Genomic DNA, 26671 nt, shown 5'->3' with positions numbered 1-26671 from the left:
TCTTTTCACATCGGGGTATATGAAGCAAAATATAGGAGGAATTCACTATTGGGATGCCCCCAAAGAGAGGGGACTATTAGAATGAATACCCCCCAAAACATTACATTTCCATGCAATAGGACACAGTTGTGCTCTGAAGTCCCTTGACAAGCAGCTTTATTGTGTAAGGCATTCAAGCACCCGGTTCTGGACAGACATAACAAGAGAAACTCAACCCAAAACACTAATCACTCCCACTGTATTATTTACGGCACAGATAATATCAATATCCACAAGTAAATATGCACAAAGGTATAGTGACACTTCAATTTGATGTAATACATGACGGGTGCACACAGAAAGTAACACTGGACCTGGCAACTGTAGGACTGATTCAATATGCAATAAAGAACACAAGGCTAAAATATGACCTTCCCTCCCCACCAAAAACAAATAAATGTGGTCCTCAGACAATGTTTTTAAAAATTTTTTTATCATGATAGTAAACACATTTGAGCACTTTTACTTGAAGCAGACTTAGCTAATACAGTTCATGATTTCTACCCATGCAAATTTGCTCATCAAGCGAAACACAAAAGATTAAAATAAAGGAATAAAGACGTGAGTAAGGCTATTTGCAAAGGCTGGAGATGGGCTGGGCAGGAGATATAACAGTAAATGAAGACATCTGAATCTAGTGTGTACCCCTGGAAATGACATTCTCGCCCATGACTTCACCTGCTAAACTCTGCAACCAATCAATGTAGACCTCAGATAGCAGGACATCCAATCGGGTAACATTCAAACAGCCTTACATCCTATCAGATCGCATCTAAAACAGTACAGGGTACAATCATCTTACAGATACCAGTATAAAGGACTACTATTATCCCTGAGGAATGAAGCAACTATCAAAATGGGCCACTCAATCACGCAGGCGCGCACACACTCACTAATGGTCAAGTTCTCTGGTCCCACGGAGCTCCATATTACATGACTGATCCCTGAGAGAGTTCAAGGATGTCAGGATAATCACAACTCAAAGTCCCCCCTCCCTGCCTACATCCTGTTTCTTGCAGTTTGGTTTAGGTCCATAAAGTTAACTGTTGAGAGACGGAGTAACGTGGCAACACATGACTGCTGGCACCGATTGACTGATGACAGCATTCCTGTGGCCATCTCTCTGATGAGTTATCGTATGAGCAAAGGCGGACTGAGCGTGTGCAGACTTGGTCTTCTGGTTGGGATAACCATATCAGAAAAGAGGGTTTGGGCTTTTTTGGTACCCTGTTTTCTCTGCTATTCTATCAGTTGAAATACATATGATTCGTCTCTGATGTCACATCACGGTTTTGTGCGACATAAGTTTCCCCTGGCACCCTGTCCATGGATACCATCTCGTTGCCTATGACTGGCTGTAGGAGTTGTTCTGGTTCCCATTAGAGCTCTGGTCATTCTCACTGGTACACAAACAAACAGGAAACAGTTAGTTGAGGCAGGAAGTGGATGTGTCATGTAAACAGCCAATAACTGCGACATTGAGGTGAGATTAGGAAAGAACTCAGTACCTGTTGGGAGGAGGCTTGGGTTTAGGCATCTTGTTGATCACAGCAGCCATCTCCTTCCTTTCATCAAAGTTCTTCCACTGGTCATAAAGCTTTAGGATGACTCGGATGATCTCCAGAATCTGAGCAGGGAATAAACGTCACCGCACAGTACTCTATTATCCCTAAGGCAACTGGATCTATATACATACAATCAGCTTTCCCCTCTGATTGAGAAATATGTAATTTGTATGGTGTTGCCTTACCTTCTCCATGTCTACAGAGAGCTCAGCGAACCATTGCCTGGCGTCCTTCTGCTGCACCACACAGGCAACATGCAGACAGGCTGTGGATGCAGGAGGAAGACATTTAGTGTAACACCTCAACTATATTATATTGAGCTGAATATCTAGCAGTAGTAAAGGTGAGGGGTCTGATGGGGAGTCTTACCTAGAGCAATCATGAAGGGAGGGTAGAGTAGACAGAGGTCTGTCCTATACGTGTCATTCACTATTCTCCTTTAGAACGAAGAAAGGGGAAACCATGAGTGTTCCAACAGTTCATATCAAATCAATACATGCTCCCACAAAGAATAACTCATACCAGGCCAATGGCAGTAGCATGTCCTCCTGCCCCATGTCCTGCACATACTGCAGCAAGGGTCTGTAGGGGTGGTACACTATCAAACAGCAGTCCTGGAACACACAAGATCAGTTAATCCATCCATCCATCCATCCATCCAACAAATGGATGACATGATCCATCATGGAGTGTATTGTGAGAGACAAAGCATTCTATACTCACCATGAGCTCAAGTAGGTAGAACTCACATTCTAATATCTGTCATGAGGAAAGCAGATGAAGTTTAGTAAATATATCAGTTTCATAGTCACAATTTAGAACCCTCCTTCTCTCTATTGGCCTCTATAGTTTTGAAAAACAGTATCTGGTACTAGCAGCATCCTGCTAACTGAATCTCTACCGTGTGAATCACCATCATCTCCTCGCTCACTCCACACCAAATCAATAATAGTCTACACAGCTTTTGAACAGGCAAGGTGTTAGGACAGCTCCAACGGGCTCCTGGTAACTCTGTGGAGACGTAGATAAATTACCGGCGCTGCCACCGGTGTTGCCTTACCTTCTCCACTTAGCACCGCAGGGAGAAATGCGCCCCGGCAAGAACACACGCCACCAACCAGTCAAAAAAAACTCCGGCGGCGATGGGAGTTTCACCATAGGCATGTGACTGCTAGTGGAATGTGGCATCAACATACTGATACCTAACTACAACACACACACCGTAATGGACTCATAGTGGTGGATAAATATTCCACAATATAGTGAGTGTATGTTGCGTAAGAGATTGGTCCCACCACCATGCAACATGATCGTAACATCTAGCTACAACAATGAATGATATCCTATCTAATAACTGTATAATAAATACTACATTATTACACCTAAGAACTGTTTATATAGCACATCCTAATTGAATAGTAAGGTTAGGTAAGACTTACATGGTTCATTCTATAAGGGAACTCCTTTGGGAAGGCATAGGAAAATCTGGTTTTTACTGCACAAAACAAAAAACACTTGTTAGATTTGGAATCACATGAACACAACCCATCAGAATGAATGTAGCCTTTCTACCACAGGACTAGTGTATTTGTCATTTTCAAAATAAGCTAATATCTAAATGGAAACACTTGAGCGTGTCTCCTGACTTACACACGGACGTAGCTGCAGAGATCAGACGAGTGTTTGAAACAACACCAAATTCCTGGAAGAGAGAGAGGCTTTGATGATGCTGTCATAGAGCAGTTAACCCCATCCTACTTAACTGCTCTGTAACATAATCTGTGTGGGAGTAGGGATGGGGTTAACTGCTCTGTAACATAACCCCATCCCTACTCCCACACAGATTATGTTACAGAGCAGTTAACCCTACTCCCACACAGATTATGTTACAGAGCAGTTAACCCCACCCCTACTCCCACAGACTAGGAAATGTGGAACGGAAAGAACGGGAAATCAGGCCATATACCTCCACTTTAGAAGCCAAGAACACACATGTAGGAGCCATGAGCACTGGGTCTATACTCTTCAGGGAGTACCTGCATATTAGGAAGAGGCCATTAGCTTTTATAAAACAGTTCAAAATTTTTTATTTAACTTTTTTAACTAGGTAAGTCGGTTAAGATCAAATTCTTATTTACAATGACGGCCTACACCGGCCCAACCCGGACGATGCTGGGCCAATTGTGCGCCACCCTATGGGACTCTCAATCACGTCCGGTTGTGATACAGCCTGGATTCGAACCAGGGTGTCTGTAGTGACACCTCTAGCACTGAGATGCAGTATCTTAGACCGCTGCGCCACTCAGGAGCCCGATGCTCCACTAATGACATTTAGAATTCCATAAAGAATAGAACATAGTGTTCTTGCCATGAAAACGGCATAAGCACCTGGCATAGAAACGTTTGAAGTAGACGATTGCTGTAGCGATGACCTGCTGACGGAGCTTCAGGTGTTCACCCAGGGCCTGGATGACTAGAACAGAATAAGTCAAACTCAGCGCACATCTAAAGTCAAACATATCAAAAAGCAACCATAAAAGACAATAGATCATTTAGAATATAAAAGATATGTAAACAAGCTCATTATTGCTGGTTATTGAACAGAGACAAGACCTTAGGGTGATAAATGTGATATTGTACCAACGGTAGGCTAATTCTCACATCACAAAAAACTGTTCCCACCACACTGATGTATCATAATAGGTGGAATCAAAGAAATACAGAGTTAAATATAGCCTTCTTTAGATACCATTGGCAAAGAAGATCTGCAGTTTCCAGTACTCCTCCTCATTCATAAACTTCATATCCTTCTGACGCTCCTTCAGCAGGTCCTGTTTGTCCAGGACCCACTGCAAACTAATGACAGAAAGGAGACAATGAATTACACAACGAGCGATCACATACACACAGTATCATAACAACAAAACGCTGCAGATGGGAAATCTGATAGCGGTGCGTCAGAAAGAATCAACACAAAATGCCTTGACGACCAGTGGCTAGACTGTCACAGAGGCACAATAAATAATTAGCTGGCTCAATAAAGAAATCTTAACATTCATTACTAGCTTATTACCCCTTGGAATTGCATTGATAGCTACTGAACATGTTTATCCGCTACACTAATATTGACCTAACATGAGAGTGGGCGAACAAAATAACGTTAGCTAGCTGTTAGCTAGCTAACATTAGCTAGCTACTGTGAAGCGGGCTAAGCTAGCAAGCTTGCCAACTACTTAGTCCTCAAAACAAAGGAGTTTCTTTGCCATGCACAGTCCTTATACATCACGTTTGGCCAGAACACTTACTAATGCGAGCTCTGCCAGAAGTTCCCCGCCATGGCTTAATAGTTGAGGTAGAAAACGCAACTTTAAATTGTGTTCATTTGTCTTGAAAAATTTGTCAAACGAAGACCAAATGGGGGATGTCACTAGGTACCACACCCACAAAGTCAGAAGGCCCGCCTACTCGACCAATCAGATGACTGAGTGAGATGACGCGTATGCCGGTTTATGGTTAATGACCAATCAGACGAGGGAGTGTGATGACGCATGTGTGCCGACGGGCTTGCAGGAGAAAACGAGAGATGCATTTCTTTTATCTAGTGATCCATCAATGATTTGGCTATTTATTAGTCTAAAGCCAACCGTTCTAAATGCAAGTGGTAATCAGATGTCTTCATCAAACTCAGCTTGCAAGTGTATCATGTTTGCCCTTACTCATAGTTACTTGTCAAAATCAAATTGTATTTGTCACATACACATGGTTAGCAGATGTTAATGCGAGTGTAGCGAAATGCTTGTGCGTCTCGTTTCGACCATGCAGTAATATCTAACAAGTAAACTAACAATTTCACAACAACTACCTTATACACACACAAGTGTAAAGGAATGAATAAGAATATGTACATAAAAATATATATGGATGAGAGATGGCCGAACGGCATAGGCGAGATGCAGTAGATAGAGTACAGTATATACATATGAGATGAGTAATGTAGGGTATGTAAACATTATATAAAGTGGCATATTTTAAAGTGACTAGTGATACATTTATTATATCCAATAGGTTTACTTCAATATCTGCATTGTTTTTAAAATGGCATCTAAAACACATTTTGCATTCCACATTGTGACAAAACAAAGAAATTAAAGGAAAAGGGGAATGGGAAAAAATGTAATTGCACCACCAACTAACCCTGCACCTATACATCCCACTACTTGTGCCCTAAACGATCCAACACCACGTCGTCGGCCTGGGAGGATGGAACCCCTTCTCTCAAAACTTCCTGTAGATCTTCTGCACTAAAATCTCTCACACCCAAATATTTATCTGCTGCTGCAACTACCACATCTATCTTCTGTGATTTTTGCTCCATCAGTGCAATGCAGTTGATCACCATGGCTATAAATGCAAGAACTCTAACCTTACTGGCTCTCTCTTCAGGCCTACTCACTGGGTGGCTCCCAGTCGACTATCCTCTACTCTCTTCACTGCATCAGCATAGGACACTTTCTGCCCCACTTGAACTCTGGCAATCTCAGCCGGTCTTGGTCTCTCCCAGTGCACTTCAGATCCCCAGTTGCATGGACACCCCCATTGTTGACACACAGTGCTTTCTCTATCCAAACTGTACACTCCCTCGGACTATGCCCTCCTGCACATTTCTCACATCGTGGGATCTCCCTTCTAGTCTGCTGCAACATGTCCGAATCCTTGGGACCTAAAGCACCAAAGCAGGTTCAGAGCATAGGCCCTCACAGAAACGTAAATTTAACCTAACCTTATCAGGAATAAACTCGGTGTCAAAGCTCAATTGCCATTGCCACCGGGTCCACGTCTCACCAAACGGTGGGCGTCAGAAACACTAGAAATATTCCTTTTCATTTGATCCACCTCTACACTCAACGCTATCCCTCTGATCACCACTTTTAAACGGCACCCTGCAAAGCACACCACAGGTTGAGCCCCGAGCCGCGTAATGAAGCACCCACAAAAAAATATAAACAATTCCACTTCTCAAAACTTTCGCAGTTGTAACCATCCCCAATTTGTCCTTTACCCAGCCCGACGCAATGTATGGGTAGGCCAAAAAGCAGGAATCCACTCCGCAGGTAGGCCCACTTCATCCTGGACTGGCTCAAACCCAGAGCATTCACCACTGCAGTCTGACTCCATTTCAATATCATCAAGGTTCTCAACAGAGAATTAAGACCTGTAAATCGCATTACTTGGTTTGTAATGAGCAGACGTAGGCATGTACACATTATTGCCCAAAAAGGTTTATACCATGTATTGTGCTGCTACCATGTTGTTGTCATGTTGTGTTGCCGCCAATGTTATGTTGTTGTTTTAGGTCTCTCTTGTCGTGATGTGTGTTTTGTCCTATTTTTTTAAATCCCAACCCCGTTCCCGCAGGTTGCCTTTTGGTAGGCTGTCATTGTAAATAAGAATTTGTTCTCAACTGACTTGTCTAGTTAAATTAAAAAAATACATCTCAACGAAGGTGTATACTCAGGAAACTAATCTATGATTTTAACAGCGCCATTCTTACGCTTCTTCGTCATTGCACCTCCTCTGTCGATCTCTCTATTTGGTCCTCAAATTTAAACTCAAGACATGCCATTTCGAAAATTAGTATTTTCCTCGCAAACCGGAATACGGGTCTTCACACTTCCTCATTTGATTGGTCGGATAGGTGGGCCTTCTGAGCTGGCATACGCGTCATCACACTCCCTCATCTGATTGGTCGATTAGGCGGGCCTTCTGACTTTGTGGCTGTGGTAACAACTACCAATAGAAAATTGACAGCCAATAGAAAATTGTCAGCTAATCAATTTGCAGTGGCATCACTCAATGCTGTTCTGACGGTGACTGGGCGTGCTATGCCTGTGTTCCGCGAAGAGGTTGCGGGGTAGTAAATAGTGGGGAAAGGCACATCTCCTGTCGTCTATGAAATTAGCTAGTAGAGATAATATTGTTAGTGAACCGAAGTATCCTAACAATGGAAATATATCATATTTCTATGAGCCTAAGAGATAGTTAAAGGAAGCAACATTGTGTTTGTCCCATATGGAAAACAACTTTCACAGCAGTGCACTTGGCACCTTAGAACCCGTATGACCTTAGAAGTGACGTCAAAAAATGTTGTCCCATTAGTGAAGAAGGTGAAGAGGGGGTGGAAAAGTGAGGCGGGCTAATTTCGCAGTTCATTCACCCCATCCACTAATGGTCCACTAATTTAGGAGAGTAGGCTAGTCTAGATTATTAGTGTCTGTAAAAAAATGTTTTAACCCAGTGTAATAAAATACATTGTATAAATAATTAATACTCATTCAACCCTTTATTTTTATCTACTAACGAAGTCTGTGATTAGTTTCCAGCGGTGAGTTAAGGTGAAAACACTTAAAGGCAATCATCATGAGTCGCAGCCCAGAAAGGATGTATTCTTACTGCCGCCACTTCGAGGGCCCCCTCGCCCCCCCTCCTCTTCCTACCAGGTGCGGATCTCGAGCCCCTCGCCAACACGCAAGGATTTCTGTCACCGCTCTGCCAGCTACAGCCGCAGTGGGGGAAGCATAGGGAGGAGGAACATCTCCAGCTTCCGCAAATCCCGCATGACCAAGTAATACAACTGGACTTCTCCTGAAGTTTTATTCTCTGTGGATATGACCATTTTTGTAAAATTGTATTTAACCTTTTTTTAACTATTAAGGCATTCTAGGCCACAGTTTTGCTTTTCATTTCATATCTGTTTTTTATTTCACTGGAATAGTGCCCCATTTATAATTGTAAGTGTAACGGATGTGAAATGGCTAGCTAGTTAGCGGGTACGCGCTACTAGCATTTCAATCAGTTACGTCACTTGCTCTGAGACTTAAGTAGGGTTTCCCCTTGCTCTGCAAGGGCCGCGGCTTTTGTGGAGCGATGGGTAACGACCGTGCTTCGTGGGCAACCGTTGTTGATGTGTGCAGAGGGTCCCTGGTTCGCGCCCGTGTCGGGGCGAGGGGACGGTTTAAAGTTATACTGTTACATTGATGCTGTTGACCCGGATCACTGGTTGCTGCGGAAAAGGAGGAGGTTGAAAGGGGGGTGAGTGTAACGGATGTGAAATGGCTAGCTAGTTAGCGGGTACGCGCTACTAGCATTTCAATCAGTTACGTCACTTGCTCTGAGACTTAAGTAGGGTTTCCCCTTGCTCTGCAAGGGCCGTGGCTTTTGTGGAGCGATGGATAACGATGCTTCGTGGGTGTCAGTTGTTGATGTGTGCAGAGGGTCCCTGGTTCGCGCCCGTGTCGGGGCGAGGGGACGTACTAAAGTTATACTGTTACATAGGCATAGCATAATAATCACTGTTTACAAAATAACAATTTATTCAGATGGGACACTCATTTCTCTTGATAAGATATTTTTCACTTTGAGTATTAGACCTATTCCTATGCTTTCATTACATGAACAGATTAAAAGTGTTACAAAGTTAAATGTAGTGGATGGTTGATGGCTGGCCTTGTCCCCTCCTGTCCTGGCCATAGCAGTGTGAGTATGGGGGCCCTGTGCTTTGGCATGGGGCTGGGGCCCAGCCTGGATCTGGATGTAGCTGCAGCGGAAAACCAGGAATTCATGAGCACACGCACCAGTGAGAGGCAGGAGATGGTGGCCCTCAACGACCGCCTGGCTATCTACATTGAGAAGGCAAGACCACACCTCATCTCACACACTAATGTTCTCCTCCTCTCTCTCAAACTGTCTGCGTCGAGCTTTCCTCTCTAACTTCTGTCTATCACACACCCTGTACCTCTTCACAGTCATGCCAGCCTGTCTTTCTCTGTGCTGTCTCTCACTCACAAACCCATGATCCATCCCAGGTGTGTACTCTGGAGGGGCAGAACAAGCTGCTGGAGGCTGAGATTGATGTTCTGCAGAACCGCTATGTGAAGCCGTCTGGGCTGAGACAGCTCTACAAGGGCCAGCTGAGAGAGCTCCACAGGATCGCTGAGCAGATGAGTGTAGATTTATGACCACCAATATGGCCCACCTAGTATAGCCTACGCATGATATTTACTCTTACAACTGGGATGGGAGTCACAGGTATTGGGTTTGACTGTGTTTCCCCCACTCTAAGGACCTGGCTAGCAGACAAGGGGGCCATGGCAGGACAGGTGGAGGTGCTCAAGGTCAAATATGAGGAGGCTCTGGAGGCCAGGAAGAAGCCCGAGTTGGAGATCGAAGCCTTCCGCCCCGTGAGTCAAACACCGATGCAGACATAACCATTAAACAATATCTACATGACAAACTCAAATTGTACACACACAGAATCACCTACTTCATTTACCAGGCTTTCATGAAATCATTTTCTATCTTCCCAGTTATTCTTGTGTACACACTCAAAAATAACTTGATCCCCTAACCTTGCTGTCTGGCAGGATGTGGATAGAGCTACCTCGGCCCGTATCGGCTTGGAGAAACAGCTGCAGAACCTAGATGTGGCCTTCCCTACCAGAGTTCACAAAGAGGTAACATTTCTGTGTCTATATCTATATTTATATCTGTTCATAATGAGGAAGGTAGGTGTGTCTATCTGTATTCACACTGTGTAAGTGTCTTTAACTGCCTTGAGTCACAAAGGGGCAACATACCTCTGTCTATCTATTTTCACATTGAGTTAGTAACTGTCTGTCCACAAAGGTGGACTGTCCACATATACCTGTGTCTATTAGCAGCATCTGTTTAGAGGCAATTCCATAGTAACAGAATTATGCAGAGACTCTGATTTTTCCATTTAAAATGTATGCCAACCAAAAACCATTGATTTCAATGTTGAACAAATAATACAACTCTGAACAATTTACACAGTAAAAAAAAAAATTACTGGAAAAATTGTGCAGATGCAAAGTTTGGTAACAATAACAGTAAAATCTCCCTCAGTTTAATTCTGCTGTCAAACTTTATCTGCAGTTCTTCCTGTAAATGTGCTTTTGTACAAAATTCAGTGGGAATTGATAAAAGTAGTCCTTGTGCATAGAGTTTTATGGTTTCTTAAACTTTGAAATCAATGGTTTTTTTTTGGTATATATTTTAAAGGGAAAAATCTGAGTCTCTGCATAATTCTGTTACCATGGAACTGCCCTTAGTGTGGCTTCTGGTCATCACAGGCATGCATTTGGTTTACACAACTGCTGTAATGACCTGCTAATTACTTTTTATGACAGGTTATGATTTACAAGGGGAGTGTGGAGAGTGTGGATTGGCAGAATGATGGGCAACCATTTAGTGACTTACGGTGAAAACTGCATGGGAGGCTTACACAGAAAGGAATGAAAGCAAATTCATAGAAGGAACGAGTAGGCTCCATTTTGTTTGCCCCTCTCAGGAAATCGAGTAGCTGATGCAGCAGATGTACAAGACAGTTGCCAAGGTAGACATGACCTTTGCCCTCCCTGACCTCTCCTCCGCCCTCAAACAAATCCAGTCGCAGTATGACAGCATTGCCGTTAGAAACCTACAGGTACCAATTACACATTGTTAATTATATACTGTATAACATATGTAATTACACATATAATGTATTACATATGTAACTTTACATATTACATATATACTGTATCACATATGTAACTACATATATTATTACATAGAAAACGGAATCCATTTTGTTTCTGTTGTTCCTCAGGAGATTGACGCTTGGTACAAGTCAAAGTTTCAGAACATGAACAATGTGACGACCAAACGTGCTCCAAGAGTTCAAAGTGTGAGAGAGGAAGTCTGAGGTTACAAGAAAGATGTAAGTGCAAACTTATTTTCTTATCATCATTGATACTGTTATTGACACCGCCGGTCAACAGAATAAAAACATGGGTGTGCTTCTGTGTGTGTGTGTAGATCCTAAACCTAGAGCGTGAGTTGAGTCCATGAAGACGAGGAATGAGTCACTGGAGAATCAGATTTGTGATGCTGTGGGGAGACGCATGAAAGAAGAGACACATCTGGTGAGTAGTGTTACTCCCACAACACATCTTTACTGTAGAAAGAAGCACGGCAGGTCAGGGCTCTTTTAAAAGTGGGCAACAAGTGAGTTCTTTAAAATGGACTCTAACAGCCGCTTAGAGTTGGATCCCTATGACCTATACGCTTGTGTGTGTTTCCCACAGTAGCGTATTGAGGGGCTGATGCTGGAGCTGAAGGTGATGGAGAAGATAGCTCTGCTGCTGAGGGAGTACCAGGAGCTGCTCAACGTCAAGATGGCCCTGGAGATTGAGATCACCACCTACAGGTGACATCACACCTTCCCCAATAGTCTAAACAGGCTTCTGCTCTTCTCGTGTCTTATCTCCTTCTTGAATAGACAGAAGTGGACAGGTGAAAGCAAATTGACAGTAGGAATCTCCTGGGTTTGTCAGATCTGTGGAGGAGATTAAACAGAGAAGACAAGGAAAGGCAGCAACACAAGTCTTTTGATATGGTTATTCTTTTGATATGTTAGTAAGTGTACGTGTGTTTTGTCATTGCTTCTCTGTGGTTGTGTATTTGTCAGGGCGCTGATCAAGGGCAGGACACCAGTCTCAGTACCATGGTACAGAGCATGTCTCTGGGTGGAGGAAGAGGAGGCATGGCCATCAGTGCTAGCATGAGTGCTTGCTCCGCCTCTGCCTCCGTTAGCGCCTCTGGGAATGGGTATGGTGCTGGGCTGGGCAGAGTCCCCAGTAATGGACATAACGGAAACACCAAAGAGGCCCCTGACAGGGCAGTGGAGGTGAAATCAACAGAGAGCTATGAGGAACAGTCAGTGGAGATGACTGAGCGTCAGACTCATCAGGTAGAGCAAGCCTGTGTCAATAACTCAATCATAACCTATGATCTATCGATAAAATATGAAATACCGATAATCTGTTTTGTCATCTGAAAATATGCTAATTGTGTACATTTTTGTATATTTGTGTCACCCAGTATCATTTACAACACTCTTGTCCTGGCATTTTTAATCTCAGAACAGTTAACACAAAAGACACGTATGAGTGACAAACAGGAAAGCACCATCACCATCTCCGGACCTGCTGACGACACAGACGAGGATTAGAATGTTAGACCAATACCCTTTAGACCTAAGCCCTTCCACCCACAAATGTATCCTACACCAACCCCCTAGCATAATGGTCTTCAGGATCAGGATGCCTATGGTCCTCTGTGTGTCTCTGGCTGCACTAAACTCTGAGCCTCACACTTCCTTTCTGTTAGCCTTTAACTCCCTGTGTCTTAGAACCATCTCTCTCTATAAGCAACAAATAAAAAACACCAAAGCAATTACCATATTTTCTCTTGATGTGGTCATTTCAGAGTATACCTGCATTTGGGTTGTTCTGTTACGTAATAAGTCAATTAACTCTATGTCATAATGCATGCCATTTATTCCATGTAACTAGAGGGTTTTTGAGAGGATACGAACTAAAAAGAAATGCAGAACAAGTTTGTCAGTTTCACTTCCATATCTTTACTCTTGGTGTTGAACAATTACATAGCAGCACAGTCTTTCCAGTTGAGATCTGTTCATAGTAGTGCAGATACTCAGATATGCTAAATTGATCTACAATAATAACTGGTAATGTAAACACTTATTACATGGGAAAAGTACAAAACAAATACATTTACAGGATTAAGGTTGGGTAAGAAGGGGGATTAAAATGTTTACCTTATTTAGCATATGCTCCCTTCACATTGACTGAAATCAATCACATTTTTCAGACTCATAGAAAAGTAGCAATAATTCAGTATTAAATGCTGTATACCGTATAAAATGATTTGGCACCTGATAAAAAGGCTACAAAATGGGACTGGGTTCAGGAAGTGTGGTCCATCTTCAGGAGATTAATGGATTTTTCAATAGACTTAAATTGCATAGTGTGTGTGTTTTATAACGATTTAGGCTCCTCTCCTACTCCTCCAGCGAGGCGGTACACTGCCAGGCTAACTTCATGTGCCAGGGCATCGGCACTCTCCTGAAACACACAAACACATTACCATCACCACCATCATCCCCATCAGACAGTGAGAGACAGAAAAAGAAAGTGCAAAGAAAGTTAAAGGCATAGTGAGTGAACATGGAAGGTGAATTGAGTGGCTCACTATCACTCCATGTCTCAGCCTCTCAGTCCCACCTGTGTGTCTGCCTCAGCGTACACTCGGACCACATCCTCTGTGCCAGAGGGACGGACAAAGGAGCGTGCCTGTCTGTACTTCTTCACCAGGCTGTCTATGGCCTCCTGCAGACCTGCTGGACTCACTGTTCTCCTCTCTGCATCTGTAGTGTCAATCACCCGCCGGTCTGCCACCTATAGGCCGTACAACAACTGCAACTGAGGCACTGGGATGAACTGTGTTAAAACGTATGTACTAGTTTCCTTTAATATACAGTAATTTATAGTAACATACGATGCAACTCCCTGAGTGCACATACGCAAACCTTGACTTTGAGCTGTCTGTTGGGCAGGTCTGTGTAGATTGCGTCCCATTGTTGTACTGTCATCCCTCTGATGGCTAACACAGCCTCAATCAGCAGCATGTCAGAAATAGCATCTCCTACAGTCTACAGAGAGAGGGTGAGAAAAAAACGTAAGTAATGCAAACAGGATTTGACCCTTCTTTGCAATGACCGTGTGTAGTCCCTGAATTGCTAAAATGGTTGACTGTGGGTGATTCGCAATATGCATATTACCGTGCTGCACACTCATGTGCCGAGTGCATTCTCAGAGGACATTCTCTTGAGTATGTTCTTGTGAGGACGAGTGTGGAGAATACATAAAACATTACATTTGAGAAGCACTCGCACATCCCCTACCATATTACCTCACACTGCCCCTCTCCCCCATTCACTGAACCTTCTTCCAGCCAGGACAATGGCAACAATAGATGAAACAAGATATACACAAAGCAAACGTTTTACTTCATAACTTTCAGCTAGCTATATGTCAACAGCAATAATCTAGCTAACTAGATAGTTTATTCGCGTGAAAAATGTCAGCAGTCAGACGCCTACAGCGGGTGGTCCCTAAAACACCGTGTGCTGAACGATCGGTAGACAAACGCTAGATCCACATTCGGTATGATGTGTGCAAGCCTTAAGAACTGAAATTTCAGCCTGTTTTGGTGGGATGGAGTTTTGGCCTGCCTGGTGACATCACCAGAAAACTTGTGAATAGACCAATAATAAAGGCAATTCCAAACCTCTCTGCCAATAGATGGGTTGGTTGTTTAGCAACAAAACCGATGAGTGCGCAAATATGGGTCAAGACAGGGTTGGCTTAGATTGTTGACAACATGTAAACTATATTTTGCCTCCAATGTTTATTGAATAAATTGCACATGAGAACTTGTCTATGAAATACATTGTTAGTTGTTGGTTAGCTAGCGACTTAAAAAAAATATTAGCATAGAGGTGACATCAGTCAAAACAAGTCAAGGTATCAAGACAAGATAAAACACTTACGATCCCCACATGGCAGTTTCTTGTCATTGTTGCTAGCTATCTGCTCATCCAGAATCACAACACAAGGACTTCTGTCCAATTTAAAAAAAACATTTATTTAACCTTTATTTAACTAGGCAAGTCAGTCAAGAACAAATTCTTATTTACAATGACGGCCTACCGGGGAACAGTGGGTTAACTGCCTTGTTCAGGGGCAGAGCGACAGATTTTTACCTTGTCAGCTCAGGGATTCGATCAAGCAACCTTTCAGTTACAGGCACAACGCTCTAACCACTAGGCTACCTGCCGCCCCATTGAAGCATGCGTATCATTTTCTGTGACGGTCTCAGCTAAGCCGTCTAACAGCTAGTTTTCAGTTTTCCCCTCCCCAATCAAACCACTCCCAGACAGTCCTAGGAAAATTTGTTCTTGAGAATTTAGCTTAGCTAAGAAACTGTTTTGTTTCTTTTTGACCATTTTCATTGAAAACAATCACAGTAAGGTACTTCATTGTTACCCATAAATTATTTGATATTGAGATAAAAATGGCTGCATTGGACCTTTAACATATCAAGATAAAATATTGTAGTCAGACAACATATGAGATGTGAATAGGCAATATTTCATTCTGAAGTCAGTTTATTTTCTCTTGCATCAGCCCAAATAATGTCCACCAGCAGTTGCGTTATTATTTCTTCACGGACTTGCCTAGTTAAATAAAGGTTAAATGCTTAGAAATGTGTACAAGCGGATTACGCATCCAAAAAGTGCCCTCTGTGCTTTTATTTGGACTCCAACTGATGCATGCTCCAATTTCCGTGCTCGTACCACGGTACTGTAGTATGCATATTGAGAAACACCCTGTGTTGACCTGACAATGTGTGGCCATACCTGGTTGATGAGGTTGACCGTGTTCTGCAGTAGAAGTGCAGCTCTCCTCCTCTCAGCGTTGGTGTTGGAGTCCTGGGCTAGCTTCTGAATCTTTTCCTCTGCTGCTTTACTGAACAGAACCTGAGACAGGACCACAACATAACCATAGTCAGACGGGCAGCCATTGATTGCGTGCTTTCAGTGTGAGTGTGTATTTGTATGTTGCTTACTCACAGTCCCGTGGCCGTTAGCCTCAAAGTAAACACCAATGTCAAACTCCTGAGCTGCATGGTGAAGGTGTTTCACTCCTGTCTTGGTACACCTCACTATTACCTGGGAAGAGGGAGGAGAGGTCAGCACTGATCGCATGTGTGTGTTGGAAAGACTGAGGAGTGTGTGTGTCCACACCTTCATGGTATCTTCCAGGTATTGTGTAGAGCTGCCGTTAGCGTACGCTGTCTGCACCACGGCTATCTGCAGGTCAAGACCAGCCTGCACAAACCAAACACACACAGGGGGAACACAGGTTAGTGTGTGCTCACTTCTGAATGAGGATGGTACTGAGTCAGTGTGTGTTACGTAGGGGCGTGTTTAAGCATCATTCATCTTGGTTAACCCAGAACTAAAGTCTTGCGTAATTGGTCAGCTGCTCGATTAAGTTCTGAGTCCATACATGTTAAGAGAAGCAATGAAGAAATGCTAGAACGAGGAGCAGAACCGGAACGAGTAGCTCCACCCTCTGTCTTCACAAGCTATGGGCCGAATGTCACCTCCCCTTCCGAATTTCAAAAGATGCTATACACCTGCGAAATCGTGATTTGTGCAAATAACCAGTGATGAAAACCCCAAGCCCCGGAACTATTGCTACTCGTTAGCTAACAGTGCTTGTAGTATAGAGACAGATCGAAGGTACCACTTATGTTTACTGCAGTCTGCCCACCAGAGATTAAAGCATCCGAGGTAAGTATAGCGAGTGTGTGTGTGCATATACTTGTGTGAGCAGTTCTTTGAGGTAGGTGCTGATGAGAGTGGCAATCTTGTCTCCATCTAGCAGATGGAATCTCCCTGCAGAGCCGCTGTAGTAATAAACTATACGATCAGCATCGCCATCATAGGAACAGCAACGCTCCCCAGCAGTCATCTCCACCCCTAGAGAGAGAGAGGAAAAAAGAGAGAAGAAGGGTCAGAGCCATCCACTTCAGGAGTCTGGCTGTAGCCTACAGTATTTATTAAATGTAACTCATTGAGATGTCTTCCCTCTGGTTGCCAAACATGGAAACTATAATATAACAATCCTGACTGTCCTGTGTTTCATAATGAGATATAGCAGGTTTGTTTATCAGTCACCTGTAGTCTGAGAGACACACCCATGAGTCAAAGTTCGGTTTCGACCTCACTGTACATTAAGACACACCAAGAGGTGAGCCCTACCTCAATAACAGTGGTCCCGTGTAGCTCAGTTGGTACAGCATGGAGCTTGCAATGCCAGGGTTGTGGGTTCAATTCCCACGGGGGACAGTATGGGGAAAAAGTATGAAATTGTATGCACTTGCTACTCTGGATAAGAGCGTCTGCTAAATGACTAACGTAAATAATCTTAAGTAGCTTCCTCTCCTTGTTTCTTTTTCTTTCCCTATACAGATCTGAAATGTAAAATGACAGTTGCAAGTGGATATTCTCCATATAGCTTCCACTTGACTTACCCCATCTCTTCACAGCAATACAGATGCAGTGCAAATAAAATACAGAAAACTGGGCGAGGATGCTATTTGTGGTCTATTGAGATGCACACATGGAAAGAAAAGAGACAAGGAGAGGTCTACTGAACTGCAGTCGCACCTTTGGGAGCTCTCTGCTGTACTTTGACGTAGTCGGCTCCACACAGGTGGTTGAGTTTTCCGCTGGAGCCGTCGTTGAAGAGGGACAGCTGCAGCTCATTCTTCAGGTAGGTCTCCATCTCACACACCTTCAGAGCCCCGATACCATTAGCGCCGTCCACCAGCAGGGCCTTCTGATCATCTGTACGGTTAGGCACCTGGAGAGAGGGGGTAACATTATTTTTCATGAACAATCATTTTTAACTGCTTGAAAATGTGTATACATGATTTATAAAAGAATATACATGCTTATAACTGCTTACAAATGTGTGTACGTGATTATAAATGATTAAATAAAACATTTGTATTCTTAGTCATGCTTATTAAATGGAGGTTACTATAGTGTTACAGACAGACTGAGGTAATGTAGTCTTACATTCTTAGTGAGCTGGATGAAAGCCTGGGAGAGTTTCCGGTAGTAACCTTTGACAGTGGCTTCACCATAGCGACCCTGGGTGTTCTGACAGCATACCATGTAGTGCAGCTGGGGTGTGGTCACCAAGCCATAGTCTGATAGACAGGGAAAGACACCAATCAGTGATTTACAAAAAATAAAAATAACCAACCACACACCAAGGTGTAGTCGAATAAGAATGACAGAAGGATTGACATAATAGACAGCTAAGGAAACCTAAGAGTTAACGCACCTTTACTGTGGCCTCCCAGGGCGTGGACTCCATCCAGTACTGCCTGTGATAGGCTGTCACTACTGGGCCTGAAGTGACACAAACAATTAGATTAAACGTCTAAGGAGATATCGGAGTTGCCTGACGACTCAAACTGAATTCTTCCTCTGCTGTATGTTCGCTACATAGTTCAGTCTGAGAATTCCATCTTTGAAGTTGTTTGTGGTGACGTCAAAATGTTGTACAAAGCAGTCATCAGTGACTGGATCATATCTAACCAATCAGAGTATCAAAGCCAATGACGCCGCTTTACCCACGTGTGTTCTGGCCCAATCCATTGGTTTCTGGGACCAATCAGAATGGTTGCATTAATTTGCATCACCAGGTGCCTCAGGTGGAAAGAGTTTACGTATTTAAGACCAGTCCATTGGTCCTAAAGTTAAATCTCCACCCACCCAGGGCACTGGGTGATGCAAAAGGAACTCACCCCGTTATATTGTTATTCATGGTTATAGTTCAGTTTCTAGAGAATGCTAACACCCCAGTACCTGGTGTCTTTTCCCACGAACACGCTGGCCTCTTGGGCCATGCTGATGGCCTCTCTCTCTATGACGTCTTTCAGAGCAGTGAGGAGCTCCTCCTGCTCCGCGTTGGCCAGCTGGGTGGCATAGACCTCCCACGCAGGGGTCACCATCTCCCCCATGGGGTCCACCAGCTTCACCCCGTTATCCTCCTGGAGAGGGGGTGATATAGTGGAGAGGAAGGGAGAGGTGGAGGGACGGAAAGAAGGGGTATGATGAGAGGAATAGGAAGGGGTCGTTGTAGTATATTGGATAGTAAGGGTGAGGTAAATGGAGGGGGAGAGAGAGAGATAAAGATGGATATTGTGTAAGTCAGAAAAGCAATAGTTTACCTGAAACCAAATCAATACTAGACAACCTTCCTCTAATAATATCTGAAAATCGGCCCTGAGAGCACACCAGAATAGAACACCAGAGACTATCAGTTAAAGAGAGACTGAAGCCACACAGACACAGTGAATGATTAATAGGCTACTGAATGCACTTCATGTTTAGTTCACCTCAGGGTTGTGTGACGCAGTGACCATGACTCCGATGGTGGCCTTAGTCTTCTTGGAGCGGAGTGTGGCCAGTAAACCCATTCGGAACATGACATGGTCTAACTGCTTAGAGTTGGTGCGGAACCCAGCAGTACCATACTGTAGGACCAACCCTACAGGTTTAGGGTGGATAGCAGATTTCTGGGATACTTCCTCAAACTGGGCCATTCCTGAAACACATAACAGGGAAACAAAGGGGATGTCCTGATAGAGAGGAACCAACTTCAGACTTCGGCTCCTCTCCTTCATAACATGTAGTTTATAGTCTTCAAGGGGCTAAACATGTTAGGAACCCCAAAGAATCATCATGATCTGATATTCATTCAGAACACCTTACAATAATAATGACGACAGCCATACACCTTTGTAAACACTATTACAATATTTGATCTGTCAATTAAATTTTTTATTTCACCTTTATTTAACCAGGTAGGCAAGTTGAGAACAAGTTCTCATTTACAACTGCGACCTGGCCAAGATAAAGCAAAGCAGTTCGACACATAACAACACAGAGTTAACGTTACACATGGAGTAAAACAAACATACTGTCAATAATACAATGAGGTGACTGAGAAAACATGTTCATCATGCATTCGTCGTTAATCCTCCATAAACCTAGGCCCTACTAGGACATACTTTACGGGGCAAAGGTGTAACGTTATCTGTGCTGAACATTGATGTCAACCAGCTAGCTACTGCAGAAACATGATTGAGCTCCTCTGACAGACTGATATGGAACATACGTGCAGCGTAATTGACTTGTTAAACGATCAATAGAATACAGGCTATTCATTTCGAAATACTTACTAAACTGATTTTTTTTTAAATCTTTCACTTACTTGCTGTTGTTGAAGAAGAAGCTACCAAGGAAGTGGAGTGAATGGAAAGCTTCCTGATTCTCCTGGCGACGTGGCTGCGGTTCAGGGTACGTCACGTGACCACGCCCTTCAAATGTGGTGCGCTGCTACTTGGCACGAACCCAATAATCTGAGCACATGAACTGGGCGGATTACACGTTCTGTTTTGATGCATTTATTCAGTGGCCACCGTTTTAGACGACGATTTCCAACAAGAACAATTAGTGGAACAATTAGTGGGTTTGTTTTTCCAATGTTTTTTTCCCACCCAAGACAAATAAATGCTGTATGTATAAAATGTACTGAACACACGTAATAAAATGCCTAGAATAAATGTGTCTTTAATAAAATGCAGTTATTGTCTATTATATGATCTTGCTCTGTATAGCCTTTGCAACAAACGGCAGATAACGCTACGTTATTTATAAGGGGTCTAGGCAATACAATTATGGTAATTATATGGCTTTATAGGCTACAGTGTGCGGCAAAATGTCAACGACCAGGCAAGGCTACAGTAATAATGAGAGAGTAGTTTAATTGAGAGAGTAGCGTCATGAGGGCACCTGCCATTTGGAAAATATAGGCTAATCCCTGTGCGCAGTGTGTTCGAACCTGGCTTCTAATATTGTGCACCCTTGCAGCAGTGCACACTCGTAAATTAACCCTTTGTCATATTAGCGATATGAGTTCTATACTGTAGGCCTACAGGAATACTCCCCTTTAAGAACGCACGACCGTGAGCGTGGTAGACGTGGGCGTGTGTCGGTTTGTTAATAAAGCGTCACCTGACCCTGGCCTAACACTAACTGCACTGAGGGAAGAGAGGATAGAAAGGCAGACAGATAGACACTCTAAATAAATAAACGAACGAGTGAATTAAATACACAATTATATTCCAACATCTCCATCTTCATATAGTAGCCTATTCCGCGTTCTTGGATTGGTGCGCCGGTCAGTGTTTGCTAATGCCACAGGGGGAAGAGGCGCATCTGCTGTAGACAAAGAGAGAAGGGCAACGCGCCTATCAGACATTCCTGATCAGAAAAAAAGATCCGGTAGGAATATTTTAACCCACGAGCCGACAAGGACACTGTGCGTCATTACTACAAAAAGCTCTACATCCTACCCGTGCATTTACCTCCTCCGGTTTACCGTTTTGCGTGCGTTGTGGGGAGTGGAAACACTTGACCGTCAATCCGATGTTCCTGCAAAAAGGATAAGGGAATATTCTGTGGATTTTTGATGAAGTTTGGACATTTGGCCAAATCCATTCATTCCGAGGACAAGAAGCGCTGCGCGGTTGCAACGTTTTCGATCTCCTGATTGTTTCTTTGTTAGGCCTATTGCTTTATTGCTGTGGTGCGAGGAAATATATTATATTGCCCACGTAGTGTTACGTAAGAGTGGCGTTATCCAAGGTGCTGAACTGGACGTTATAACGGGACACAAGGCAAGGGAAGAGAGCAATCTTGCGTAAGTCTAACCATGTCAGAACACACATATAAACGTGACCTAATGATTTAATTTCTAATTGTGTCTTTATTTATTTACTTGAGCTAATTTTGAAAATGTGTTACCCATCCAGAAGGTCACAGGCCTATCCGTGAGGGATTTGGAGAGGACCGCACTGCACTGGCATCGTTGATACCCGTATTCCTGTAGGAAGACCGCCTTTTCATATTTTTTTTTCTCATTAGTGAAATAAGTTCTTGAGGTGGTCGACTACACGGGGAGAAAATGTCGGGGCAGACGCTCACGGATCGTATTGCCGCTGCGCAGTACCAGTTAACGGGATCAGAGGTATCTCGCGCCGTCTGCAAAGCCACCACTCATGAGGTGATGGCGCCCAAGAAAAAGCACCTGGAATGTAAGAGCACTCCCATCCCCACCCTTTTGCGCATATATTGATATTCTGTTCTTTAGGCCTACTCTCCAACTTGATCGGGATAGACAATTGTTTATTCAGAACTCACAGAAACACACACACACACACACACACACACACACACACACACACACACACACACACACACACACACACACACACACACATACAGGCAATATCAAGTGTAGAACACATGTCACTGTAAACTGCATAATTTGTATTCGATATCTATGGACAATTTGTTTGACATTCATTAGAATGTCACTTTAGATGTTAGGCAAGTCTTCAACCAATGCATTACATTTCTTTGTTCCTGCCCAGCATGTGGGCAGAGTGGTAACATTAATTGATGTTTCCATGGAGATGACCCCAATGGTGACCCCTAGTCATCTTACATGTGCAGCCCATAGTGATTGGAGAGAGAGGTGGTCATAATTCAAGACAGGCTGACACACAGAGGCCGATAGTTATAATACACAATGCTCTTGTTCACTTGCCCTTGCACACTACCCCTCCCAAACTTCCCTTAACAGATCCATATGCCAGGAGCGCATGTCTTCAAGTCTTCACGGGCTGCAGTGTCTGCTAGTTTTGTTATTGATTAGCTAAAGAGCTCCCTTACTTGGTTTCACAGGTATAGCCTACACACTATGCCGTACATCAACTGACAATGCATGGGCAACAACTAGAAAACAGATATATGTAGCCCGACTATAGGTAGATAGGCCTTTACATCCAAGTTGGCTTATTAACCAGTAGCCAATTTTTCCTGCATCACCACAGAATTGCAACTTCATACCAAACAGCTCTGTTTCTATAAAGACACAGGGTCTGCCTCATGACAAGACATTATTAATCACTGTCATTCGGCCTTGCAGCCTGAGTCAGACTAAACCAGTCATCCTCCGTTGCGTGGATGGGTGGTGTTCCACCTGCCTATGTGTGTGTGGTCAGGTGGCTGGCCTAGTCTTAGGCTAGGTCTAGCAGGACTCGTGCCTTGTACTGTATGATCCCGCTCTCCACTGAATAATGTATTAATCAGCCAATGTCTGGCCTGCATTATTTACACAGCCAAAGGTGGCAATGCTAATGGTAGAGTAGACAGGAGACTGCTAGGGATTAGTTTAGCATAGCAGACAGAGAGAGACGATTCACAGAATGGCTGTCAAGGAGAAGACCTGAGCTCTTTAGCCAACAAAATATATTTTAATGTTTACTGTACAGTTATAGGATCTTCATTTGATCACCCTGTTGCAGGAGAACTTTCCTGCAATGTATTTCCTGATTTGTACTTGTTTTGAAGATTGCTCATTAAGAAATGCTAGCGGCGGCCATGACTGATGCCAAAAACGAGAGTTGTCTTGGGAAGTGTGGTTTGATGTGGGTGTGTTATGTTCACATATCGTACCTTGGCACCGTAGCAACAACATGGCCACTTCCTCAAAATAGTCACTTCCTTAAAATAGTCACAATTAATCTAAGATAAATGAAGAAATCTTTAATTAATTTAGACGTTTTTGCAGAGGAAGTCTTAGTCATACAATTGTACATAGCTAAGCTGTTTGGTGCAGTATTTCTCAAGTAAAATTAGCATGAGGCCTCCCGAGTGGCACAGCAGTCAAAGGCACTGCATCGCAGTGCTAGAGGCATTACTACAGACCCGAGTTCGATCCCAGGCTGTGTTGCAGCCGGCCACGACTGCGAGACCCATGAGGCAGCACACAATTGGCCCAGCGTTGTCTGGGTTAGGGGAGGGTTTGGCTGGCCGGGATGTCCTTGTCCCATCGTGCTCTAGAGTCTCCTGTGGCGGGCCGGGCGCATGCACGCTGACTTCCGTCACCAGTTGTACAGTGTTTCCTCCGACAGATTGGTGCGGCTGGCTTCCGGGTTAAGCGGGCAGTGTGTCAAGAAGCAGTGCGACTTAGCAGGGTCGTCTTTTGGAGAACGCATGGCTCTCGACCTTCGCCTCTCTGAGTCCGTACGGGAGTTGCTGCGATGGGAAAAAACTGTAACTAACAATTGCATATCTAGAAAAAGGGGTAAAAAGTACAACAAAAAATAACAAAATAAAATGTGCATGAAAAACTAGTCAGTGCACTGAAAACAGTCTATCGAGTTAGGAAAGTCTGGCTTCGCGCTCAGGACTAATTTCTGAGAACAATAACATGTCGACAACTTCATCATCTGCAAGCTGTCAAACTATCGTAAATAAAGCGCAAGCTACACACTGTTTATCAGTATACAAAATAATTTGCTTGCTAGCTAAGTTCCAACGCTGTGTTTGTCAATTAAGCTATCAAGCAGTAGCTAGCAGGCACAATGAGCAGCCAGGCCACAATCAGCTTATTAAGTCACTGGCGAGTGGCGACTAGTGGCTTTGGTGCCGCTTAGTTTTTTTCACAACTTTATCACTATCTATTACCAGAGTGTGTGTCTGTCTGTGTTTCATAGGGCCTCATGTTACAAAACAGGTCATGGGGACACATGACGCTTGCAAAAGGGTTTTGGAATATTGACAAGTTGCAGTTTGGATACAAGTGTTGTCTGATCATCTCAATTGATTGACACAACGGGTCGCCAAACGAACTATAGGAATTGGTTCCCCTTCACGCGATGTGATTAAGATGCTTAATATCAAAGATGTTTACAGTCACGCCACACCCTTACTGTACCCATGTGACATGTCACTATAAAAGGCGATGTGGTGTGACATACTGTCTTTTCTTCACGATCACGTTTGTGTTTTACAATGCAAGATTGCTATTAATCCCCTTTGGATTACTTTCTTACAATTCTTCTATGACTTGAGGTGCCCGAGTAGTTATTTTATCTAATCTACTCCCTCTCTCTCTCATTATTGTGCCTGCCCATACTAGCTAACTTTTATTACTTTTTTGTAGGGCATTTCTATCCTTATGTGTTAGCTTCGGGTCTATCCCGTTACCTCAGAAGTTAACTTGTAGCTAGCTAGCTAAGTTAGCCACACATAGCTACCTGTTGTTGGTGCTTGTTTTAATATTTTATTACATTTTTACCCCTTTTTCTCCCCAATTTCGTGGTATCCAATTGGTAGTTAGTCATGTCTCATCACTGCAACTCCCGTATTGACTCGGGAGAGGCAAAGGTCGAGAGCCGTGCGTCCTTTGAAACACAACCCAACCAAGCCACACTGCTTCTTGACACAATGCCTACTTAACCCGGAACCAGCCACACCAATGTGTCGGAGGAAACACTGTACACCTGGCGACTGAAGTCAGCTTGCACTGCGCCCGGCCTGCCACAGGAGTTGCTAGCGCGCGAGGGGACAACGACATCCCTGCCGGCCAAAACCTCCCCTAACCCAGATGACGCTGGGCCAATTGTGTGCCGCCCCATGGGTCTCCCGGTCGCGGCCGGCTGAGACAGAGCCTGAACTCGAACCCAGAATCTCTAGTTGCACACTTTAGACCACTGTGCCACTCGGGAGGCTGTTGGTGCTTGTTGACCCATGGTGTTGTGCCAGTCCCTGCTTGACACCAGCCCATTGATCCAACATTACCACTCCCTCACTTGGAGTTTTGCTGTGATCACGGAGCTCAGCGGTGTTGTAGGCTACCGGTCCTTGCTTGACCAAGTCCACCAACACCGAGACTGACAGTCCGTGCTTGACTCTGCCAGTCAGATTTTTTGTATGTTTTTTAAATATTTTTTTATTTAACCCTTATTTAACTAGGCACGTCAGTTAAGAAGAAATTCTTATTTGCAATGACAGCCTACACCGGCCAAACCCGGACGATGCTGGGCCAATTGTGCGCCACCCTATGGGACTCCCAATCACGGCCAGTTGTGTTACAGCCTGGAATCGAACCAGGGTGTCTGTAGTGACGCCTCTAGCACTGAGATGCAGTGCATTAGACCGCTATGCCACTTGGGAGCTCAACCCTAACCCTAACCCAGATAGCTTCATATAGGCGGGAGTTTCGAGCCGGACCTTAATATATATTTAGGTTGGCGTCTCGAACCCGAAACACAATGGGTTGGAGCCAACGGTAAGCATCCAAGACCGATGCCGAGGTAATCAAAGCATACACTGAGACACACTGAAACAAAAAGCTCGTTTTTGTTACCTTTTTCTTGGTACACACTTCTCTTATGTTAAAATCCGTTCTTTGCACACTGATTCAGTGCTGTAAACATGATGTCATTCCACCCATGTCAACAGTGTGAAAAACAACTCCCAGCTTCAAATGAGCACACACTTTGCGTTCTTTGCTTGGGATCTGAACATGCTGCACAGGGTAGCAGCTCTTGCACTTACTGTTAGAATTTCAAACCAAGAGCTTTGAAATCTCGACTAGTGTGCTTTGGGGGCGGAGCCAGATCAATGATCAATGATCATT

General features: G+C 43.8%; 4 protein-coding genes across 8 annotated transcripts in view; 2 read left to right on the top strand and 2 right to left on the bottom strand.

Moving 5' to 3' along the window:
* Positions 1-139: 139 nt before the first annotated feature.
* ccnc (cyclin C) lies at positions 140-7266 on the bottom strand. Of its 3 annotated transcripts, none has more exons than XM_071413229.1 (12): positions 7156-7266; positions 4354-4460; positions 3993-4077; positions 3571-3640; positions 3255-3306; positions 3044-3099; positions 2328-2363; positions 2127-2218; positions 1974-2041; positions 1790-1869; positions 1548-1666; positions 140-1439 (listed from the first exon to the last, which is right to left on the bottom strand). In XM_071413229.1, exons 2-12 carry the CDS (start codon positions 4406-4408, stop codon positions 1385-1387), a joined length of 768 nt encoding a protein of 255 aa, XP_071269330.1. In that variant the 5' UTR covers positions 4409-4460; positions 7156-7266; the 3' UTR covers positions 140-1384. The 3 variants fall into 3 exon arrangements, with proteins under 3 accessions (XP_071269330.1, XP_071269329.1, XP_071269328.1); XM_071413228.1 differs by lacking the exon at positions 7156-7266 and adding an exon at positions 6891-7109; XM_071413227.1 differs by lacking the exon at positions 7156-7266 and adding an exon at positions 4910-5057.
* Positions 7267-7521: 255 nt separating this feature from the next.
* ngs (notochord granular surface) lies at positions 7522-11875 on the top strand. The gene is given in 11 exon segments (XM_071413219.1): positions 7522-8081; positions 8084-8226; positions 9134-9293; positions 9467-9605; positions 9735-9841; positions 10025-10114; positions 10972-11106; positions 11272-11382; positions 11481-11499; positions 11502-11587; positions 11753-11875. Coding segments are annotated over 11 exon segments (1173 nt in total). The 5' UTR covers positions 7522-8021.
* Positions 11876-13062: 1187 nt separating this feature from the next.
* Positions 13063-20639, bottom strand: pgm3 (phosphoglucomutase 3). Of its 2 annotated transcripts, none has more exons than XM_071413215.1 (13): positions 20390-20639; positions 19512-19754; positions 18979-19163; positions 18452-18519; positions 18181-18314; positions 17767-17962; positions 16919-17076; positions 16336-16419; positions 16162-16260; positions 15949-16068; positions 14056-14178; positions 13751-13924; positions 13063-13591 (listed from the first exon to the last, which is right to left on the bottom strand). In XM_071413215.1, the coding sequence occupies exons 2-13, from the start codon at positions 19716-19718 to the stop codon at positions 13505-13507; spliced, it is 1635 nt and encodes a 544-aa protein (XP_071269316.1). In that variant the 5' UTR covers positions 19719-19754; positions 20390-20639; the 3' UTR covers positions 13063-13504. The 2 variants fall into 2 exon arrangements, with proteins under 2 accessions (XP_071269316.1, XP_071269315.1); XM_071413214.1 differs by having other exon boundaries at positions 19512-19720; positions 20390-20635.
* A 524-nt stretch (positions 20640-21163) lies between these two features.
* LOC139582838 (clathrin coat assembly protein AP180-like) overlaps positions 21164-26671 on the top strand; it is a 60423-nt gene continuing 54915 nt past the window's right edge. The window contains exons 1-2 of one of the 2 annotated variants that reach the window (XM_071413218.1): positions 21164-21880; positions 21993-22274. In XM_071413218.1, the coding sequence (XP_071269319.1) occupies positions 22145-22274 (130 nt within the window). In that variant the 5' untranslated portion in view covers positions 21164-21880; positions 21993-22144. The remainder of the gene's footprint in view (positions 21881-21992; positions 22275-26671) is intronic. The other variant, XM_071413217.1, reaches the window with a different exon arrangement.

This window comes from Salvelinus alpinus, chromosome 8, assembly GCF_045679555.1.
Source record: "Salvelinus alpinus chromosome 8, SLU_Salpinus.1, whole genome shotgun sequence".
Classification (NCBI taxonomy): domain Eukaryota; kingdom Metazoa; phylum Chordata; class Actinopteri; order Salmoniformes; family Salmonidae; genus Salvelinus; species Salvelinus alpinus.
Note: the sequence above shows the minus strand (reverse complement) of the source record. Positions and strands in the feature narration are given on the sequence as shown.

What these genes read in the sequence shown, in the direction of transcription:
- ccnc (XM_071413227.1), bottom strand. Translation starts at nt 4,941, where the DNA reads ATGGCGGGGAACTTCTGGCAGAGCTCGCATTA. An exon ending in TCTACCTACTTGAGCTCATG is followed by an intron (nt 2,219 to 2,327) that starts GTGAGTATAGAA and finishes TGTGTGTTCCAG; the next exon opens with GACTGCTGTTTGATAGTGTA. An exon ending in CCCAAGCCTCCTCCCAACAG is followed by an intron (nt 1,440 to 1,547) that starts GTACTGAGTTCT and finishes TTTGTGTACCAG; the next exon opens with TGAGAATGACCAGAGCTCTA.
- pgm3 (XM_071413215.1), bottom strand. Translation starts at nt 19,718, where the DNA reads ATGGCCCAGTTTGAGGAAGTATCCCAGAAATCTGCTATCCACCCTAAA. An exon ending in TCAAAGAACTGCTCACACAA is followed by an intron (nt 16,420 to 16,918) that starts GTATATGCACAC and finishes TGGTTTGTGCAG; the next exon opens with GCTGGTCTTGACCTGCAGAT. An exon ending in ACCTGGAAGATACCATGAAG is followed by an intron (nt 16,261 to 16,335) that starts GTGTGGACACAC and finishes CCCTCTTCCCAG; the next exon opens with GTAATAGTGAGGTGTACCAA.